This window comes from Mycteria americana, chromosome 8, assembly GCF_035582795.1.
Source record: "Mycteria americana isolate JAX WOST 10 ecotype Jacksonville Zoo and Gardens chromosome 8, USCA_MyAme_1.0, whole genome shotgun sequence".
Lineage (NCBI taxonomy): Eukaryota > Metazoa > Chordata > Aves > Ciconiiformes > Ciconiidae > Mycteria > Mycteria americana.
The window spans coordinates 44,801,966-44,824,949 of NC_134372.1; the positions used below are offsets into that span (position 1 = coordinate 44,801,966).

The 22,984-nt window shown below is 40.1% G+C and overlaps 1 protein-coding gene across 1 annotated transcript in view; it reads left to right on the plus strand.

Moving 5' to 3' along the window:
• PLCG2 (phospholipase C gamma 2) overlaps positions 1-22,984 on the plus strand; it is a 74,339-nt gene that overhangs the window by 2,831 nt on the left and 48,524 nt on the right. The window contains exons 2-3 of the mRNA XM_075510890.1: positions 3,108-3,347; positions 20,253-20,393. Coding sequence (XP_075367005.1) covers positions 3,152-3,347; positions 20,253-20,393 — 337 coding nt within the window. The 5' untranslated portion in view covers positions 3,108-3,151. The remainder of the gene's footprint in view (positions 1-3,107; positions 3,348-20,252; positions 20,394-22,984) is intronic.

Below are 22,984 nucleotides of genomic sequence, written 5' to 3' on the forward strand. Positions count from 1 at the left end.
GCTTATAGATATTAAACACCGAATTAGCTGTATAATGTTTTGCAAGACATGGAGTGAGACATGGTTCCTGCTGTAGAGCACTTCAGGTTCACTGTGGGCAATGCAGAAGAGGCCACCCTGCAGGTAAGAAGGGACTGTTGTTTGCTTCTCTGTTAGCTTACAAAAGAAAAAAGTGTTTATTGAAGCAGTAGAATTTAAAAAGGGATTGGAAAGATTGCACTGGACAGCTTCAAAGTCAGACAGATGGCACTGAAAGCAGCTAGTGACACGATGTTGAAAGTTTTGTGGTATTAATGAGAGAGAGCAGAAAAGAGCGCTCTTTAGTGAAGAGCAGGTCAGGAGATAGTGACGTGGGGTGAGGGGGAGAAGTGTTTGGAAGAAGTTACAAAGGGGAAGCGAGAAGTGCCATGGTCGAATTAGCTATCAGCACGGAAACTGAAACTGCTTGTGATGGAGAGTAGTGGACTGAGGAGAAGAAGAGAACCAGAGGAGATGCTGTGGCTGGTGGCTGCATGTGCAGAGATTCTTTAAACCTGTCCTGCTCAGGGATGTGGTTAAGGGCAATGGTTGGGAACTGTGTGGCAGCAGCTCCTGCTACTTGTGCTAAAATCATATGCTTCCTTCTTTGTGCGTGGATGAAAGAGCAGGTTCCAGGGCATCCTGTTTGTAAAATAATCTTGCTGAGGAGTAATCAGGCTTGCAATTAGCTGTTTGATGCAATGATGTGTGGGAGACCAAAGCACATATTTATGAGAGCCGCTGCATATGCGTTTCTCTTCTGGCTGTTTTGTGCCAAGATGTGTCCCAAGTGTATGCACACAAATACCTGCCACCTGACATGTCAGTAAGGAAGAGGAGACTGTGTAGGAGAAATACAGCCATCAAGTTTTAAAAGTGCATAAACTGAGACTTTTTAGACATAGCCAACTTTTATTTCAGTATTTGTATTTACTCATATTTTCCCCTCATTTTCTTTACAGCTCTCAGAAAGACAGTTAGCTGGTTTAAATTCTCATATAGGTCTCATGTAGGTTTAAATTCTCATAGTGCAAGAATTTATGCAAGCTGATGTCATTATTTCTTGTGTTATCTTGTCATTTGATTGCTAGGCTTCAATCATCAGCACTTCTTCGGTCCTCCTGATGTAATATCAAGAAGACAGCAACACTGGCTGCAGAGCCTGTGAGGCTTCTCAGATTTCAGAGGTCTCTTCAGGCAGCAAACTGATGCTTCTTTAGTAATACAGGGCAAGAAGAGCAAACCTGCTGCAGTTGACCATGGGGACAGCATTTTGGTTATCTGAAGATACCACTGGGAATATTAAAAAAAAAAAAAATCCTGGGAGAGCAGAAAGATTTTGAGAAAGATTTTGATTCAAATCTGTTGCAAATATCTCTCTTTCTCATGTTGATATCTAGATTGTCAATACTTAGGACAAAATGGATTTCCAGATATTTATTACAGTAGTGGAAATTAAATTATCCTCAGTTTCAAGAATGAAAAGTTTAACTTCCAGCTTGCATAGAACTCCTGAGGTTTTTATGGAACATTATTCTACAAATACCCTAAAACAATAAAGAAATTCCTATAGTGATTTCTGATAAGGGCTACTTCTGTCTCTATGTCAGTTAGAGAAATCTCTGTGAGCAAAGGTATCTCACTCTGTATAAAATAAATAAAAGCAGATCTGATGCTTGAAAGGAATTTGGTAGGGTCGAAGTGCACATTTTTTGATGTCTTAGGAGACTCTTGAAGTAATCAAATCAAAATAAATATAGTCGGGGTTGGAACTTTCTTTGAGGAAGTCTGTCTTACTTTGGACCTACCAGTAACAGTTGCCATTTTCTGGGGAAAAACCAGTATTGCTATTTGAAGGCTTCAGAGGTGCATTCTTACTTCATAGTGCTATGAGGTGCTGTTTTGGTAAAAGTGCATTTGGATGGAATACGTAGTGTGTTATGCTTACATTTTATGTTTGATGTGCATGTATAATTTGTGATATACTTACTACAGAAAACCTGCTAGATATTACAGCAGAGGATTCTATCCATAATTGTACTAGGTACCATTTTTGGCTATCTAATCAAGAGTTGCTTGTGTAACCATCCCAGGAAGTAATCCTTCCTTGGCCGCTGGTGATACTGGCAAAAATGGTGGAGGCTTGGTAAGTTAAATAAACTGCCATGCTCAAAGCAATTTGTGCCGTATAATTGCATTTACACTATTTTTTGCTTAGGAGAGGGTGTAGAAAATGTGGCAGAAAATGCTACAGAGATATCAAATATTGCACCTTTAGAAGAGGTTTTTAACATAGTTCTGCTTTAGTGGGTTTTTTTCATGTTTCTGATGTGTTCTTTAGTTTTATTTAGGCTTAAATGCTTACTTTGTTATGACCTAGGTATTATTTTATCTGGTATTTTATCTAGGTATTATTTTTTTATCTGGCATTTCAATGGTTTGCATTCTTTGTGTTTTGCTCTTTTGTCCGTATTACTCAGGTATACTTAACATTTGTTATTTGTTCCAGGTCTTCTTTCTTGTTTTTTTTTCTGCTTTTTTTCTGTCATAATGCTGATACTTTAGAAAGGTAAATCTGTATTTCTAGGGATGGGGGTGTACATGCAGTTGAAGATGTGCATGCATAAAAGCATATGGGGAGTTATGCCTTTAACATGATTTTTATGTGTTTGGGCTAAACAGACCTTGGCTTACTTTATTTTGGTCTGGAACACTGTGTACTTCTGTGTTAGAAGACTGAGGAAGCAGTTAATGGCATGGTGCAGCTAAAAGAGAGGCATTGGTCTTGCTGAGAAATTTAGATCACAATTCACTGCAGTAGCTGCTGCACCCAGCTCTTCATTTTTAATAGATTTTGCAGCAGCGTGTCTACCAAAGTGTCAGCGGTACTGCCCTCTGTGAAGACTGTTCATACTTTTTTCAGATAGAACAGCAGGGATGCTGTTAATGTTAGCCATGTATCTGCCTTGTATTTGAATGGGCAGGAGTCTCTTAGGTAGCTTTAACTTACACATATGTGATTTTTAAAGAAATAAAAATGCTGTTTTAAACACTGAATTTTCTCAATTTTCTTTCTTTTTTCTTTTCAGGACACCGAAAACCATAGAAGTTTGATTTTAAAAAAAAAAAAAAAATGCCCAGAAAGAGTATAGACTATGGAGTGCTGCCAGAGTATGAGAAAAGCCAGATCAAAAGGACCTTGGAGTTGGGAACTGTTATGACAGTATTCAGTCTTAAGAAGAGTAGTCCAGAGAGGAGGACTATTCAAGTCATAATGGAAACCAGGCAGGTAGCATGGAGCAAGACAGCTGACAAGATTGAAGGTTTCTGTGAGTATTTACAAAGTGTACCTGAACTTGGAGTTACTAACAAATTGATGTCAAATATTGATTTAATGAGCCTTTGTTAACATGATGAAGTTTTTGGCTGAAAAGAGTTTGGTAATTTGCTGAGAATATTCTGAATTGTTCCGGTGTAGGTGAAGAATCTTCTGCAGCTCATTATTTAGGTATCTAACAATACTTAAATATGATTAATGTGCTTTTACTGTAGGCCCTGTTCTCAAAGTTTTCATCTTTGAATATGATGGTGCTTGTGTACTCTGTGAATTGAGTTACTGAGCGTCAACTATTTTCAATCATTAAGCATCCAGATGTCTTTTAAATCAAAGTGATTAGTACTTCTTTACCCCTTCTCTCTCCAAAAAGAAGAAACTCCAAATACAAGGAAATTGAATTCAAAGTTCTGTTTTCTTAGGGAACTTGCTGTTTCAGGATAGAAATCATTACTTAGGACTGTTATTGGAAAGTACCAATGACTTAGGAGGATGAAGCTGTGAGATGTAAGAGATAGTTTCAAGGTCCTGAGTTGATACTGTCTCTTTAGTTGATATTTTAACTGACTAAACCCACCATTTAGAACAAGGTCGGGAAATAGAAGGGGAGTGTAAAGCTACATAGGACTGCAAAAGCTATGGTAGAAGAATAAAGTGAGACTAATCTTCAGTTCTTACTGAACACGGCTGATGTCAAGCAAACTCAGCCTGCGCTTTTGGGGATTTGTACAGCTCCTGTTAGTATAATGTAATTACAGTGCTTGCATATGACTATATGGTAACTTTTTTTTATTTATTACGGGCATGGTTTTACTATGCAACTGCTAAATGGTGTTTGTCTTCAATAAAGGAATTGGATTGTTTGCCTGAATTGCCAGAATCATTTATTGGTCAGCCTCAGCTAATACGAGAAGCTTGGAGTTGAGGAACTGGGGCTATTTGGGAAAAGAAATTGTAATAAGAAGTTAGAGTTTGGAGTTGGAGAACTGGGAAGGCTGAGCAGGTATATATCGTACTGTTTCAGTGCTACCCCATACACAGAGCGATTGTGGCTGGCACCAGTTACTCCAGTAGTACAAGAGACAGTAGCCACGCTCCTGGTGTTCTCCCTGGATGTGAGCACACACTAATGTGAGGGAAACCAGGAAGGAGGAGAATGGAATTTGTCTGAGTTGTGGATTTTCAGAAGTTTTTTTTGGTACATACACGGTAAGTTAAAAATGCATTGATCCGTAAGGTTGCAGAGACGGGCACTGAGAAGTTGCATGATTTTTGGATTGTCTGTGCAGCTTCCCTTCACTCTCCTTACTTACGAGTATTAAATCTCTGTTTGCTACTGTCTCCATTGGTTCCTGTCTCATTCCTTGTGCAGACTGGACCTGCAACTGGAAATATAATGGAATGAAAGACCGGTTGTCTGGAGGATGTCTTTATCGTTGGTGGTGAAAATGTGGTCATATGCAGTGTTCTGGGAAAAGGCAAACAGGCCTGGACACTCTAATTAACAGTTACTCTGGATTATAATCTTCCAGTGCCCCAGTTTCTCATGTGGAAAATGAGGGTAATTATCTGTTCCTATAATGACATGTGTGAATGCTAGTACATTACTGGTTCTGATATGCTCAGATCCCAAAGTGACGCGTGGCAAAAAAACCCTAAAAGTCCTGAGAGGAGATGAATAATTCAGTTATGAGAGCATGGTTTGAATATGCTTAGCAAATAAAGCCTGGGGTTACACACAGAGCACTAAGATTAAAACAAAATAGAAAATGACCACTTAGTGGGTGAACGAGGCATTAGAGTCCTCTGGCAAAAACAGTATGTGATCATGTAGTTGAAGACTTATCATAGCCATTTGCACAGAGGGGCCAAATTTAAAGCTGCACAGACTGTGCATTCCAGATTTTGGGGTCAATTTTTTCAGTGCTTGACTTGTAATCTTCTTTTATCAAAGGTTCCTGGGGGTGGTGTGTGTTTGTGGTAAAACATCCTGATAATTAAAGAGTTTGCTCTGTGCATAGATTTTAACTCTTTTTAAAAGAAGTTGAATATTGTAATTTGACTCTTACACCTGGATAATCCAGCAGGGTAATGACTTGCTTCCAGTTACACAGGCAGTCATTACTAGAACAGGGAATATAGCTATAGACCTGTGATCTACCCAAAGGCCATCTGCCTCGCTCCCCAAAAATTGTAGTACTGCAGCAGTTTTATTTAATTGAGCAACATTTAAGTGACCTTTGTAACAATGGAAACTTTAGGTCTGAGAATATGTCATACTCTAAAGCACGAGTATGCAAAATATTGTTTTGTTGTCTTAAAAAGCAATGAGTCTTCCCAAAACCAAGATGTATTTTGCAGGTATTGTTTCAGAATATGATGTGAACAGTTGTTACAGTTTACCATGAACTGTATCTGATCTACTTGAAATGAAAGTCACTGCAACTTTAACTTGCTGACAGTGCTTTTGCTGAAGAGGAAGGAAATATTGTATTTATTTATTTAAATTTCGCTATTGCTTCTTTTAACTGAGACTCGGGCTTCCTTTTAGCTTGAAAAGTGGAAAAATTATGGATTTGAAGCTTTCATATTTGATAATTAAATGGATCGGCTTCTTGAATACCGATGACAGGGGAATTAAAATTTTTATTTCTCTGGAGCTGTACTGAGGAGATGGTACCAACTTTGGGATAGGAGAAAAGTTGTTTTGGCATATATATATAAATGTGTATATGAATGACCCCAAGTATTCACTGGTGAATTGTGTTGGCTTTGTGAAAAATAAGCCCCACATTTTTGGGTTGTTTATTTTTAGTGGCTGAGGGCATAGAATTATTATCTCAAGTATTATATTGTTTAATATGCTTGTGCTGTACAATGAATAATATTCATGGTGCGATCTTAATGGTTGGTATTTGCATGTGCTACAGTTCAATAAGAATTAATGTTCAGTATGGGTGGAAAAGTTAAGATGGCTTCCTGTTGTGTGTGTGCCGTTTTAACTCAAGTTTGGCAACTGCTCTTTACAGAAGGCAGAAAACAATGTTTACATCTACTGTGGGGTTTATGTTTCCAGATCAGGTAGTGAGGAGAGTTCTCAGGCTTTGGGACACAAAAATAGGCTGCTAATAGATAGAGAAGATGGAGACCAACTTTTATACTTTATTTTAATACTCTTCCTTTGGAAATTGAGGAAAAAAGGGTTTTTTTTTCCTCTCTCTAACTGCCCTGTATAGTGTTGGGAATTTTGGATGTCGTAGTGCTGATTTCCTTGCTGGTGAGCTGTAAATGTGTGAAAGACACTTAAATTCCTCTAAGCCAGAGTTGCTCATAATTATTACAAGGGCCTTTTTCAAGTTTGGTTAATATTATTTTGGAAGTTATTTAGGTTAAGCCTGACAATAACAAAAAGGTGGCTACTCTTATTCTGGAATAAACTGACCTGTGCAAGGGAGATGTAGGATTAGCTATACTGACATAAATATTTAGACAACCCCATGGCCCCGAATGTGGCGGTACTGTTTATTTTAAATTGCGTTACTCTTGAAAGGGTCCCTTTCGTTAAAAACCTGTCAGCATTTCTGTTTAGAATAGAGTGAAAGAGTTGCTAAAATTATGGCTGTTTCCTGCTCAGTGCAGATGTGTTTCTCTGGATGAGTAAGTAAAATGGAGATACCTTTCTTTAGAAAACTCTTTCTAGACCCAGGCCTTTGGTGTGGTAACAAGTGAGGATATACAAAGGCTAGGAAATCTGGTTTAAATAGTCTGCGTCTTCATTGTGTGGCTCAGACCACACTGTCTAAGTACTGGAGATTTTACATTGACCTTCTGAAAGACTTGAGTCACCATATACAAAAGGAATTTTCTAACAAAAATGAACTGGGGAGAAACCTCTGTATTTTCCTCTAAATGAAAGAATACAGGTTGTTTGTGCCCTTTAGGGAAGAATATGCTATTTCAACAGTAGGTCAAAAGGCCAAATTTTAAGCTGATACATATCAAGTCCCCTCGCTTTAATAGAGCAACTGAGGGTTTTGGTCACTGTCTTTTAGCTTGGGAGTTACTGCGCTGCTGAGAATAGTGCTACACAATTTCTTAATTCCTCAAATACAGGGTTTTATTTTAGCTTCTGGTAAGTTCTAGCTTTACAAATCAGAGAGGAGGCATTACGTACCAGCTCTTCTACTAGTGCTAGTCCTCCCTGCCCACCTGCAAGAGAGGGGAAGGAGCAGCCCATCAGTGTCTGCTCACACCCTTCCTGGGTTGTCCTAATAGCGTTGGTAACCTGTGCATGAACAGCCTTTCTTTCCTGTAGAGCTGTGCAGCCAAGAGTTCTTCAAATCAAGTGAGGTCTTGGATGACCTTATGAGGTCATCCTTGGATGACCAATTTTCATGAGGTCAAGCTAGCTGTTGAGGTTGTCCAAGCTAATCAGACTTGCTGAAGACAGTAGATTTTGCTGTTTGTAAGGAAACTGATCCTCTTGTACAATCTGCGTTTCTTGGGTTTACTGTGATTCCGCTGTTGTAAAATGTAATGCTTTGTAGGCCCAAACAAAGGTTAAGTGAAGAGACTGTGGGGTGTCTTTCCTTTCTTTTTAGCCTGTGAAGTTAGGAGAGATTGGTAAGTGAGCACCTTTCAAGAAAGTTAAATAAAATTTGTCCATGTTTTCCATTTTGTGGGAGCTTCAAGTTTCTTTCTAGATGAAAGGGGAAAGATTAGCAATGGAAAGGGAGGGGCTGTCCTGGAACATTTTTCAGGTTTAGTGGAGGCCAGGAAGGTTTTAGTGCCGCTGCTCTTTTAGTCACCTGCTGAGACTGCAGAGTACCTTATGTATGCCTTTCCTACATCAGCTGGGTCCAACACAACCCATTGTCAAACCCAAAATGGGTAGAAGGGAGCAATGCACCTTTGAGAAATGTTTTCATCACAGATGTTTGTGATGCAGGGTTTCATTAGTGTATTAAAATGAATGCCAGCAACATGTGCTTCCTTATGTGGGCCTGCAGAGAGCTATGCAAATTGTTGAAGGAAGCAGGTCTGAGCTAGATGTGACTGTGTTCACCCATGCTTGGGCTTCTTTTAGTCATCTTGCTATTGTACACAGAGACATTTTAGATGCCCTGATAGCTCTAAGATCATCTGAGGGAAATACTTGCAGACACTAGCTACAAGATGTCGGAGCTTTTTCTTCTGCCTCTTGCTTATTAATGGCATTTCTTTGTATTCTGCATTGTCCTCATTTTAAACTGTTAAAGATTAACCTAAAGTTTGCTAGGTGGGCTATGGGACTGCTCATGGGGCTCAGAATCTCAGCGCTGTTGATCCTAAATTACCTAGGTCACCAGTGCCAAAAGATTGGTTTAACTTCCGATGACAAATGTTTTTTCCCTTGAGGAGTTGTGTATTTCCCCTACCCCCCCGTTGTGCTTTGTATGTTGCAGTGTGGTATTAATACTTCATGAAATCACCTATGCTTTGAAGCCATTGTGGTTTTTTTTCCCCCATTTATATTTCTTGCTATGCACACTAACTCTGGTTTCAGTGGAGCCCCTGTCATTGATTTCAGTAGGAGAAATTTACTCCCTTACTTGAATGAGAAGTAAGTTTTGGTGGGAGTTGCAATAGTACTGCCCCATGGATAGACTGACCTGGCGAAAGGTTAGTGACGCTGATGCAGAATGCACGCGGTCTTGGGGAGTGAGGGTTATAAATAGGAATGGTATTTCTGACCGTGTGTGAAATAACTTTGAGGTGTTATTTTCACAGCTTAATATTAAGCAGATAACTTACAAGGCTAGTCTCACCTGTCTATCCAGATAGTCAGTTAAGAGAATGAAAGGCTCCTCCAGAGCAAAGTTTAGCTCCTGCTCTGAATTACTGTCTGCTGGAGTCTCTTGCTCTGGCCATTGACTATATAAAAAGCATAATAACACCAGCTTCTGAACTCTGAGGCAGTGTGGTTTTTTTTGTGCTTTGGTTCTTTCATCTATACAGTTGGTTTAAGTATGGGAGTTCTGTTGCAAAGCATTGTAAATGTAAAAATGTAATTTGAACTTTGAGAGGAATTTTGAGTGTAAAAGGCAGCACAGAAATAAAGGAGCACTTTTGGCAGGGCCATGGGTCTAAAACCCGTGGCACTAGATCTGCAGCTGGTATCAGATACCATTGCCAGGAAAAATAAGCAAATCTCTTAGAAGGCTAGGGTGGACCGCAGTCTTCCCCCACCATTTTTCCTTGCTGTAGCACAGCCTGACTTAGAAGCTGCCTGGGTGCTAGGGAAGGCATTTGGCAACTTTGATTATGTAGCAGCGGAAAGTGTGACGCCCATCTTCAAGAAGGGCCGGAAGGAGGACCCGGGGAACTACAGGCCTGTTAGCCTGACCTCGGTGCCGGGGAAGCTGATGGAGCAGATCATCCTGAGTGCTATCACACGCCATGTAGAGAATAACCAGGGGATCAGGCCCAGCCAGCATGGGTTCAGGAAAGGCAGGTCCTGCTTGACCAACCTGATCTCCTTCTATGATAAGGTGACCCGTCTAGTGGATGAGGGGAAGTCTGTGGATGTTGTCTATCTAGACTTCAGTAAAGCCTTTGACACGGTTTCCCACGGCATTCTCCTGGAGAAACTGGCTGCTCATGGCTTGGACGGGTGTACTCTTCGCTGGGTAAAGAACTGGCTGGACGGCCGGGCCCAGAGAGTGGTGGTGAATGGAGTTTACTCCGGTTGGCGGCCGGTCACAAGCGGTGTTCCCCAGGGCTCGGTGTTGGGGCCAGTTCTGTTTAACATCTTTATCAATGATCTGGACGAAGGGATCGAGTGCACTCTCAGTAAGTTTGCAGACGACACCAAGTTGTGTGGGAGTGTTGATCTGCTGGAGGGTAGGCAGGCTCTGCAGAGGGACCTGGACAGGCTGGATCGATGGGCTGGGGTGAATTGTATGAGGTTTAACAAGGCCAAGTGCAAGGTCCTGCACTTGGGCCACAGCAACCCCATGCAACGCTACAGGCTTGGGGAAGAGTGGCTGGAAAGCTGCCTGGCAGAGAAGGACCTGGGGGTGTTGGTTGACAGCCGCCTGAATATGAGCCAGCAGTGTGCCCAGGCGGCCAAGAAGGCCAATGGCATCCTGGCCTGCATCAAAAATAGCGTGGCCAGCAGGACTAGGGAAGTGATTGTGCCCCTGTACTCGGCACTGGTGAGGCCACACCTCGAATACTGTGTTCAGTTTTGGGCCCCCCACTACAAGAGGGATATTGAGGTACTGGAGCGCGTACAGAGAAGGGCAACGAAGCTGGTGAAGGGTCTGGAGCAGAAGTCTTATGAGGAGCGGCTGAGGGAGCTGGGACTGTTTAGCCTGGAGAAAAGGAGGCTGAGGGGAGACCTTATCGCTCTCTACAACTACCTGAAAGGAGGTTGTAGAGAGGTGGGGGTCGGTCTCTTCTCCCAGGTAACAAGTGATAGGACAAGAGGAAATGGCCTCAAGTTGCGCCAGGGGAGGTTTAGACTGGATATTAGGAAATTTTTCTTCACCGAGAGGGTTATCAAGCATTGGAACAGACTGCCCAGGGAAGTGGTTGAGTCGCCATCCCTGGAGGTATTTAAAGGACGTTTGGATGAGGTACTTAGAGACATGGTGTAGTGGTGGTTTTTGGCAGTGTTAGGTTTATGGTTGGACTCGATGATCTTAAAGGTCTTTTCCAACCTATATGATTCTGTGATTCTGTGATTCTGTGAAAGTGTGTGGTGGGGGAAAGTGTTTTTCATCGAGTGATATGCTAGTGCAAGTGGGACCCACTATGACTTGGCTATCGATCATTTACCCATAGGTTTTATTCGCCATTGTACGTTCATGGGTTTGCAATTTAAGAACTACAGATCTTGGTAACTACAGTAGAGCTAAACTAACTTTTTCTTTAACAACACATGAGAGAAGGAAGCTTCAGTTTGCTTGTATGGAGGGAATTGATTTGCCTGTTTAATTTGTAATAGGCCCTTTTCTTGCAGAAACTAATTTATGCATACTAGATACATGACTGTGAAGCTGTGACTTACCAGCATGATTTATTGCAGTGTGTTGCTCAGCCTGTCACTTTATTATGGTTCTGCTGTGTATTTTTATTGTAAACATACAATAAAAACTCTTTACGACTGTGCATGGGTCCGTGTGGTGGCCCTTGGGTCATGCACACCCTGTGTTGTTTCTTCCCACTTCAAACTGTCACAGGCTGGCCACACAATGGATGTGTGTTGTACATCCCCGTGGTATCTGGGGGTCACTTCTGCCTCCACGTCAGCTACTCTGCTGCGCTGTTTCTTTGCTAGGATACCAAATGGCCCACAAACAAGTGTACTGTCATAGCTGAGATAGCGGTGGGGGGAACTACTGGACAGCAGTGAAAAGCAGAGGGGAAGGAAGGGGTGGCCAAGAGTGAGAAGTGCTTGTCAGTACTCTGCTGAGAGATGTGTCTGTGCGACCGGCACCTGTTGGTAGTACTGAAATGTACTCTCCCAAATTTCCTCATATTGTGGTACACGCATTTATATGCACATGAATAAATTAGAGCCCGAAGAGGTTATGGTATTTAAGCTTGTAGAGCAAGTAGGTGGCAAGGTGTAAATCTCCAGGAAGCTGATCCATAATGGGTAGTTCAATCTTTATCAGATGCGAAGTGCTTTAAGGACAATTATTAAGCGAAAGTTTGTGGCGACTAGGGTTTGATTAGTCACTGGAAAATGTGTGAGTTTCTGCATACTCTTCCATGAATCCTTGTGTTAAGTCATGATTCAAAGCCAGGAAAATTTATGCTCTGAGAAATCCGTGGTGCCTTCCTTCAATGTGCAAGTGTGTGTTTCTCTGTAATATAAGCATGCACGTTTCAAGGAAGATTATGTTGAAGACATAAAATGATTGATGATTTCTCTTTTTTTGGTTACCTAGGGATTTTTTTTTTTTTTTTTTCATGTGAAGAGGTGATCTGCTTTTGTAAAATGATTTAAACCATATTTTAATCCCTTAATCTTTGGAAAAGAAAGATCACCTATCATTTATTTATTTATTTATTTATTGCAAAATACACAAGAAAAAAATCTAATGACCATTTAGTGCTGCAAGCACACAACAAGAAGTAGGTTTAAAGTATTGGAGGGCCACATTTAGGAAAAGGTCATATATCAGCTGTTAAAATGCTCTTTCTGTATGTAGACCAAGAGGTTAGGGTATAGGTAAGGTTGAAAGAGAAAAGGGAATAGACGTGTTAGTATTAATTTATTCTGAAAACTTTCTGTTTCTGAGAATTAAATACCTGTGTTTGGGAATGGCAAAGATGCAGACTTCTTGTCAATGTAATTGCAAAATTACGAAGCAGAGGAATAAAGGCTACTTAAATTGAGGCTTTTGATGCTAATGATAGGCCTCAGTATAACACATAGCAACCGTTTATTTTTTCTTCAGTCCAGACCTTTATTAACGTAGTAGGAATATCTTATACCTTTTTTCATTTTTAATAGAAAGGTATGACTGATAATGCATAACATTTTATTTTAGGATTAACATGGACTGCTAATTTCACACTGTCTCTCTTCTCCTGTTTTTTCTGTAATACTTTTCCAGAGTTTGTAGAACAAAATGACTGTGGCCCACTCTTTAAATACATTTGCCATCTCAAATTCATTTAGTGTTACTGACCTTTCATCTAACCTATGGAAAAGAATTATCAAAGATTGTTAAATTCACTTGAGATTTTCTTCCTGCTGAAAAGAGGAGATTTTACAGAATTTTTCCTCTAGAATATGATTTTTAAAAAAACCATAAAACTGAGTTGAATTTTCATGTTTCACAGGTATATTAAGAAAGGGAGTGAATGGAAACAAAGAAATAACTTAGTAAATTCACGTTATATGTGGAGTTAACACCTGTGGGATCTGCTCTGTTTTTTCTCAATCTGCAAGATTGCACTGTGTTTGTATTTTCAGATTGTGTTACATTGCCAAGCAGAAATCACTAGTTTCTGCAAAATGTTGTACCTGGATATTTAATGATCAAAGCTCATTGGAGAAGCAGTGCATCTATAATATAGTCATGTAGATAACAGGACCAGATCAGGACACATACAATTTACAGGGTGAGGTGAAATGCAGGGATGTATAATTTAATGTAATGGCCATCTTATGTATGTTGCCACACGTGGTGCTCTTCTAGCTAACAAGTTTGTTTGTTTGTTTTTAATCTTCTTTGTTGTATTTTGTGAATTTTATCCTGCAGCATGTTTTCTCTGAAATTAAAATTTGCTAATTTTGTTTTTAAAATCTTTGCTAAAATGAACCGCTGAAGAGAGCAAATTTTGGTTCTCTGCATCCTTTTGGCTGTCACATACGTTGGGAAACTTAAAAAATGAACACTTAAGAGACTATTTATGCAAGTGGCTTACATTCTTAAACATAGATGAGGGATTCCCCCCCCATAGGTTAAACAGCTAAGTAATTTAATTAGTAGAATTGTTAATGACAATGTGAACTTCCTGTGTGGTGGAAAACTTATTTCTTTCAGTTTGGAGAAGATGGTATAAACATTTACAGCATCTGTACCTTTCTGGGAGAAGTGATGAGTATCCACATATTCTTCTGAGGAGTGTGAAATGACTGCTTCTTTTGGCTTGAATGTTAGACTTGACCTTGCTAGTTTCTAGTAGTGACTTTTTTGTTTTTACTGCTGTCAGAATTTCTTTCTGTCTGAATTTCCTTACTGTTTCAGACATAAAGTAATAAATAAACTTAACTCACATTGAAAACCCCAAGTCTATGTTCTGTCATTTTCTTTCTGTTTTGTATTCTGAATACTGTTAAAAAACAGTATATCACTGCAAAAGTGAATCCACTTCTTGCTCTTTGTGGAGTATCTTTTCAAAGGAACATTACAATTCACCTTTTTTCTGTTTTGAAATTGCTGTTTCAGTTGTTACTCAGGGGATCTTTATGTAAGTCTTCACCTGAGTATTTAGAGCTTGGTTTCTGTGGTCAAATGAAAAAATGAACGTGTGTAGTCTTGAGCTGTTTTAAAATCATTTCTTCCCTTTAGCAGCTCAGTTCTGCAATGTTTAGTGCTAACTTACAACGACCAGACTTCCTGTCATGGCTAGCCAGCGAAATGGGGATGGCATGAACTTCACAGACCTGAGCACCCCTAATGTGATTGATGAAAGTGAGTGTGGGAGGTAGGTAGGTACTCCAGTACACTTTCCCCAAAGTTTTACATGGCAACATTTTTGTTTTGTTGCATGGAGTAGAATGTAAATTTTTATGGGCACATAAGTAAATTTTTACCCTATTCTTATCTCATTTTGTGAAAGTGCCTTTTAATTTTTAATATGAAAACAATAGCCATTTGAGATTTATGGCCCCTTGAATTCAGAGCTCAGACTGGGAAGGGCTGTAATATGTTGTTGCTCTGCTGAGCAGTCCAGTGAGAAGTAATTAATTTAATGGTAGTTTGTGTTACTGTACACGACAACTCTGTGTGACCTGGTTACTTAGAAACCTGTGGGTTTAAAAGGTGCACTTCTCTAAAGCTTATGTCAGTCACACAGCTAAATCCCCAGAGGACCCCTTGGAAAAGTAGTCATGTGTGCTTTCTCAAGATGCACCACATTGTTTCTCATGTTCCATCCTTGTAACTGTGTTTTCAGATAATTTTGTGGCTTGCCTGTAACGACTTCCTTGGGTCACTGAATGTCGCACTAAATTTCACTGTTGGTATGAGCTGAATTATTTTCCATGCCACATCTGTACTGTGATGCTGCAGGAGATTTCTGCTTTCATGTGGCTTTGTCCTTCTCTGAGAGAAGCTTCACCTTGTTGCCTTTAGAGTTGCACAAGATTCATGTTTCATTGCTTCTCTGAATAAAACAGTCTGTTAAGACACACCTTGTATAGTTAATCTTTAATTCTGCAGCAGTGAGAACAAAGCCATTGTCCTCACTATCCACTGTGAAGTACATTTGCAAAAGGATACTAAAGGCTTTCTTCATTCACTGGGCACTCATTTGCACATAGCCTGTGTTGCAGGGGCCAGTTTCTGCCTTTCCGAAATGAAACCGTCTTTGGAATATTTTGTAATGAAAACTGTTGGAAAAAAAAAAGTGGATTCTGACAACTGGTTCTTAAGTGCAGAATGTTGAGAGAGAGAGATACACAGACACAGGAAAACGTGAATATATTCGTATAGAGAATGCCCACCCTATGTCTCGGTCCACAGCACTTAGGTGATAAGAGTCCCTTCTTTTCCTCTCTGAAACATTGCCAGTAGTTTCCCGTTAGCCTTCTTGAGACTTATTGAAAATACCTGCTGAAGTAAGTAATGCTCATGGCCTGATTTCCCACTCTGTAAGCCTCCTTTGAATCTCTCTGTAGCATTTTCTTCTCCTCCATTAAGTATATAACTCTGAGCTCTGATCCCAGCATTGTTTGTGGCCACAGACACTGAAAGACTCCTGGGGACTTGAGTCAGGAGTCTTATCTTACAAGACTCTGTAGTCCATAATGCCACTCTCAGATGAACTTTTATACTGTTTATCAAGACTTCTGTCAAGGATACCTTGCTAGGTTGACAGCCTCTAAGGTTTTCTGACTTATCCCATTTATATACAATCTGCCTGACTTTCCAGCCTAAAATTACCTGACTTGACCGAAGCTGATCTATGCAAACATGCCTTCCTACAGTGAACTTACATGGGCACTTCCAGCTAACATAAGGTGTTCTGCTGTCGGCATGGGCTGGTTTTAAGCAGGGTCCATTCCCTAACCCAGTTGTCTGTTTGGGTGCTGAACAGTTGCACTGCCAACCAGAAGTGCGTAGTGCGTGAGCATGAGGGTGGACAGAGGCAGAACTTGTCCCTTTGAATACCAGTGCTGGTTTGCTCTCTTCTGGAATGAGGAGCACAGTGTTGTTGTGTACAACAATGTAATGTTTTTTGCAGTTCTTCTGTTCGTGTCGTTCTCTACCCGTGCTTACTTTATGTCTTGTCTTCTGCTCAGCTTGCACAGCACCTACTGTAGTGGAATCCAAGTTCTGTTTTACTGTCTGCCTCTAAGCGTAACTGAAGGAAAGGTAACAGCAATTCACACCTATAAGTGTGTGACTAAATGTGATCACTACTGCCAGGTTATTTGAATGGAGATCAGTGGAGATGTCGAGGATCAAAAGTTTATTGTTAAATTTATGGCAGTAAAGAGCTCTAGCGGGCCCTCTGGAAGGCACGGAGCAATTAATCTGTGCAGTCTTTGGAAAGTAGCTATGTAGTAGTGTAATGATCCATTGAATTAGCTGATTTGCCAAACAACACAACAGCAGGAGCCTAAGTTCAGCAGCTTCAGGCTCTGAACTGCCACAAATACTGCATGTCCAGATCAGAGCCTGAAACAGGATGGTAATTGAAGGCGCCTTGGAGTCCAGTCTCATTAAAGAGCCACTTGAGGGAGTTGTCACAATCAATAGGTGACTGATGAGGCTGCCAAGTAGATCCTTTTAACCCGTGCAAATAACCACATAAAAGAATGGATGAAATGTAAACTAGTATTGTAGGGTTTTTGGAGTGGCACTAGACTTCTAAACTGTTTGGCTGGGGACTGAATGCATTGGGAGTGTCCCCCTTGTCTTGCTGGGTGTGAGTCAACTTCTCTACAGGGCATACTTTGATTTATGTTTCCTTGGGAAATGCAGTAATCTTGCAGTATTTTATGGAAATCGCGCTTGCACATGTATTGGATTTGATCTGACACTGCAAGCTGCGTATGTCCAAGTCTATGCTTTTTTCAGGTGTGTTAGGCCCCAGGAATATCTGTGAAGCCAGGTCAGGATACGGCTCTGCAATTTGCACGTGGGACTGAGAAGGAAGAAGGCTCCTACTGGAGCCGCCTTACTTCAAGGCAGTAAGAAGATAGAGTGTCCGAGGCACTGTGCTTGTAGTTCTGGCACAGGCATGAAGTTACACTTTAATTTTTCAGTGACAGATTGTGCTATAAAAAGTTCGCAGTAACTGCATAACAGCTAAGTTGGTACAGTTGATTTACTAATCTGAGTCTGAAACATGTTGCAGCTCTTCCTGGCCTGTTCCTTTCTTGGTTCAGTTGGGATTAGCCATTCTGGACTTAGTGGGCATCATGTGGGGAGTGCTGGGTGACTCCAGACTACGTGGGGAGGCAGCAGAGCTTAGCGCGAGACCAAAGTTTATGCTTGCTGTGTACGTCTCTCTTTTCCCCCTCTGATTTTCTGCCTTGGCTTTTCTTTCAGTAATATAGAATAATACATCCTAAACGACACTATAAAATGTCATTAGAATATATGCAGGTAGTTTCTATTCATTTTCTGAAACTATAACATGTATTATATCTTTCTTTCTGTAAAAATCTAAAGAATGTTTAATAAAACTTGTGTTTTGTACATCCGTTTCATATATTATTTAAGCAAATGTAATGATATCTTGCCAGAATTTTGTAGGACATATATAATATGTTGCCTGAAAAGTACAGGAACATAAAATTCTGAATTTGAGGGTTTTTTATATAAATATTTTCTCTCCCGCCCCCCCCCCCCCCCCCCTTTTGTTGTCTTGCTGAACCATTCCTCTGTTTACTGAATGTTTAGCAATTAGGGTATAGTAATCTCTTTTTCAAAGACCAGTTGGAGAAACAATAATACGGTTACCAGTGTGAAACCCGTGCATACAAAAGTCCTTGTGCCTATATGTATATACACATACGTTCACACAGGAGAATGGGATGGTAGGGTTGAAAAGTTGTAACGCAAGGAAAAGAGCTGTAGTGAGTATATGTAACTGAGGGAAGACATTGAGTAAGTTTGTGTGTTTGTTTCAGAGGTCAGTATGAGGTAAGAGCCACTTGAAATGACAACAGCAATGCAGGTTGTGAAATCTGTTTTATCGCTGTTATAGTTTATACTTTGAGGGGGTCTTCGTGGTATGGTGTTCATATGAGTGGATTTATAGGAGTCTGAAATGAAAGATGTGCTTCACTTTGAAGTTAAAACTGTGTTTTTCAACAGGGATTTGTTGGGTGAAGGGAAAGCAGAAGAGGTGACTGGGGTTGCTCTTGCCCATGATTAGAATGAGCCAGCATGGTGCGCAGTCCCATGCTGTTTATTGCAGCCATGCAACCTCCTTCCCTCTCCATTTGGGTGCTTGCTATCTCTGCATCCTGATTCTTATCTGCTGATATTAACATGAATTGGTGGGCTTAGATCTTCTTTTTCAGATGGTCACATTTTGGGATAGATATTTGGATACACCGCTAGGGATCTAAGGGAGACTCTGGATGGTAGGGGGATCAGAGTCATCAGTAGGAGCTTTTGGTTGCTGGTCATTTATGGTCATGTCATGAATTTGTTTTAGAAGTTTGCATCTAAATTTAGGGGCCTTGGCCAATCAGATATGCAGATCTTAGGAGATGTTTTCATGGTTTGAGAGGGTGGCTGAGACATGGAGGTTGAGACATTAAAAGCTCTATCTTGAAGATAATTATGCTTGGAAAAATTAGTTTAAGAAAGATGCTGTGTCCTACGATTAGTTCAGGTTAATCTTTGAGGTCCCATTTTCCCAAGGTTAGTTGTTTAATGACTGGGAGAAAGGAGTGTCTGGCAGAAAGTTTGGCCTGGGATACTTTGCAGAGAATAAGAAATTCCAAGATGAAGTAATGTTTCGTTATCAGGATTTTACTGATGAACTTCCTTGCTTGTCTTTCCCTCCTTTCCATGTTGGCATCATGGAAACTCAGCATTATACAGGCTGAAGCTTTAACCAGTGTGCAGCTCCCCCTCCGTTGTCGGTGGAGTTGCTTTTTCATTATGTTATTAACTGTCTTCTGTTACTGATGAGGTGCTCATTTAAAACAGGGTTGTTATATTGCAGTGTTCTTAAATGCATGGGCAGAAACCCTCAGCTATTTTCCTTGGGTCTTGCTAGGTCTGATAAACACATTTCAAGAGCAGCCATGAAATGTTTTTCTTCACTCTTCGTCCTGTAGCTTGTAAGTCAAGACTGTCCAGAAGTGAGAAGAGCTGTTTATTTTTCTGGTCCACAGGCAGAACAAAACCACTTCCTCAGTTTTCTAATAAGTATCTTATCTTGAGAGTGCACATATTTCTATTTCAGTGCTGTCTCACTACTGTTATGCAGGCCATGTACCAAGGGTTTGATAAAAAGGGAGCTGACTTGAGAAAATGTGGGCTTGTGCAGTGTTCCCACTCTGCTATGTTCTAATACGTACCTGTGTTCTTCTGTAGAAAGCAGCAAGTTGAAAGTGGAGCTGACCAGGAAGAAACTGACAAACATTTTAATTATTAGGCTGGATTTTCTCTTTATATTCCTACTTTTAAATATTTTTCTTACAAGTGCCAGTGACTATACTAGCTGACTAGCTGACAAGGTTAGCTGACTATCTAAGATCTGATGCATAATTTTTAGGTGAGTAAGTTAGGAGTTGTATCTTTTTTTTTTTTTTTTCTTCTCTGAACAGTTGTCGTGGCAATTGGAAATTTCTTGCTTAGAGTAAATGCCATTTGTGAAATTATGTCTTCTGTAACCGAAAGGGGCTATGTGTATACACTTTGTCCATGGATAATCAGTGATAGTGAAATGATAAAAATATGGCAAGTTATTTTTCTTCTTTTGGTTCTTCTCTACTGTTGTATTTTAGTCAGTAATATATTTAGTTGTGGATTCATGGATTGCAAGCTGGTGCAATTTGCATTTCTTGCCCAATAAAGATATCTAAGTTTATATATATAGATATTTTATACATATATGCATGCTTTGAATTGTTCATCTTATTGTTTCAGGCTCTGCTGGAACGTAAGTGCAGTTGTACTGACTGAATGTTGTTTCCTTTCAGTGGATCTGATGGAAATCAAAGAAATTCGCCCAGGAAAGAATTCAAAGGACTTTGAGCGTTGCAAAGCAAGGCAAAGAGAAGAACACTGCTTTACCATTTTTTATGGCACCCAGTTTGTCCTCAACACCTTAAGCTTAGCAGGTACTTTTTTCTTCTTTGTTTCTTCTTTAAACATACTGACTGAACAAATCAAATACATTGGTGGAACAGTAATGCAAAGAATACTGCAGTTTTGACTTCTGCAGTTCAGGAGTGCACCAGAAGTTTAAAATCTGGAGATAGACCTTTTACTCGGCCCTTCATGTCTGTGAACTGCTGCATTTGTAATGTTTTGCTTTCAAATAGTGTATGACGTGAGTACAGTTTCTGATTTGCTCAATCGTTTCTAGCAAGGTAGACTTTTGCTGGTTAAATATCTCTAGTAAGGTTTTCAACACTGAAGAGCAGAGGTGACATTGTCCTCGTTAAAGTCAGCAAAGGATTTGCTATTGTCTTCAGTGTGGCCAGAATATTGCCCTGGCATTTTTAGTCTGGCCAAAATAATTCTGGAAACAATAGCCATAAAGAGTTAGACTACAGCTGTATCACTGAAACTTTCCTATCACCTATGAGTAATGGCAGACTAATTTGGAAAAATGAAGTTCTAGTGTGGGTTCTGTGTATAATGTATAACCTGATAATACTAAACTTCTTCTAAAGAAGTAGTAGGGGACCATAAATAAAATTGGAAGGTGATTAAACTGAAAATTAAGAGATCCGTGTGAAACAGGGGGAAGTTGTATCCTGTATCTGTGGAAAGGGTTGGGGCACTCCTTATTTCAGGTGAGATTATCCAGGGTCGCAAAAGCAAAGATTTTGAAATGAAAAGGGATATAAATCCTTACAGTGCAGGCTGAATATGGTTTCTGACTAGGGGAGTTTACAAAGAGATGTCTCTTCTAAAAAGTTTGTGATGGATCCTTGGTTTAGAATCATACAGACGATTTATTTGGTAGTTCTCTCTGTCATGTGCAGGAACACGCTTGTCCATTTAAATCATTAAATTCATTGCAAAATCTTAATGGGAGAAAAGAGGAGTGCTTTGTAAGAATTTTAGTGCTAACAGTAGCTTTTTTTAAAATGGAATTAATTGCTTATAGATTGCAGTACTAGAAGACAGGGTTTTTTGCAGTCTGATGCACTGGAAATTAAAGACTGCTTGTGACTAATCCATTGTTATAGGCTTTTAACTTTAAATAAGTTTTACCATTGTTGGCTGAAGTCTGTGAACATTTTGAGTAAGTGGCTGTGCTTAAGTGCAGCTGTGCCAGGTACTTCAGGATTATTTTCTCTAACATTCCCCCCCCCCCCCCCCCCCGCCCCCCACGTGTCCCTCCTCCATGGCAGTTCTCAAAACCAGGCCTCTGCCAATACTTTGAAAACACTCGGTACCATGAGATACATTGCCGTAATGCTGAACTGCAGAACAACGTGGTAAAACTTTCAATTAAGGGGGAAATCCTTTTCCTTGTTAAAGTGCTTTGTCGTGGTTTCTTAAAACAATATAAAATAATTGTTACTTAAAGGGAATGGTAGCTGTCATAAAGGGCAGAATTGTCCTGGGAGAAGAATTGGTTTGGCCGTGGTAGTGGGTGTTCTTTCCAAAATTGTAACTAATTGAAAAACATTTCCATGGGGAGCTGAGGCTGGGCTCTAGCTTCATCCTTGGGGGATAAAGCATTGTTTGAAAATATGTTTAAATAAAATGTAGCCTTCATCTTTTGAGAAACTGTTTTGCTTTGAAGGCAGTTAAAAGAATTTGCACAGATTGCAGCTCCTGTCTGAAAATAACTTTTCAGAACTGGTTTAATTGAGGAATGCCTTCATGAAATTTCAGAACCAGCATGCTAACGCAAATGGGCTTTGCTCAACTGAAGGCTGTAATGACAGCATCGCATCCAAGGCCCAAAAAATTGGTTTCAGCTTAACTGGTATTCCCTAGGGAATTACCAAATGTAATCACTTTAAATGATGTGGAGGACTCTTCTGGTTTGGGAAATGGAAAGGCAAGCTACATTTAAAAGAAAACAAGACAGTTATAAACCAATTTGTAAGGTTGGGAGGAAGATGTACCTGGTTTCTAGTGCTAAGCCACGCAAGGAATTTTAGACCTTTTTTTAACTTAACTTGTATTAAAATGTGTTCTATATAAGCTCCACCAGTTTCGTACATTGCTCCCTTCCTGTTCCTCTTGCCTAGGTCTAGTCTGGAACAATCTGTGTTCAAAGGCATGGTTAGGACAGACAGGTGGTGGTGATGTCCATCAAAAGCCAGTGCTTTACAATTTTCTTGTAGGTTGCTTGGAATATAATGAACTAGCTTTATGCTATAACACATTGAGTTCTTTTGTCTGTCCACTTCGAGTTGCTCTAGATCTAGGTCCCTGGGCTTTTGCCACTTTGGAGATAGAAGATAAGAAAATTAGTTTTGATTGTGTTACTACAAGGACTCGGCAGTATTTTCATAGTCTTCCTGCTAAGATATTGAAACTTGCCTACCCTGATAAGCAGACTTCTAAAAGGAGGTATTTTTTGACAGAGCTTCCAGAAGTAACCCTCCCACCCCCAAATTTATGCTGTTTTTTATTAGTTTTATTATTAGCAACATGAATCTGTGCAATGAGATTTATCAAAGAGAAAAGTTAATCAGCAGCTTTGTATACTGGGGTTTATCTAAACATCACAAGTTATGTC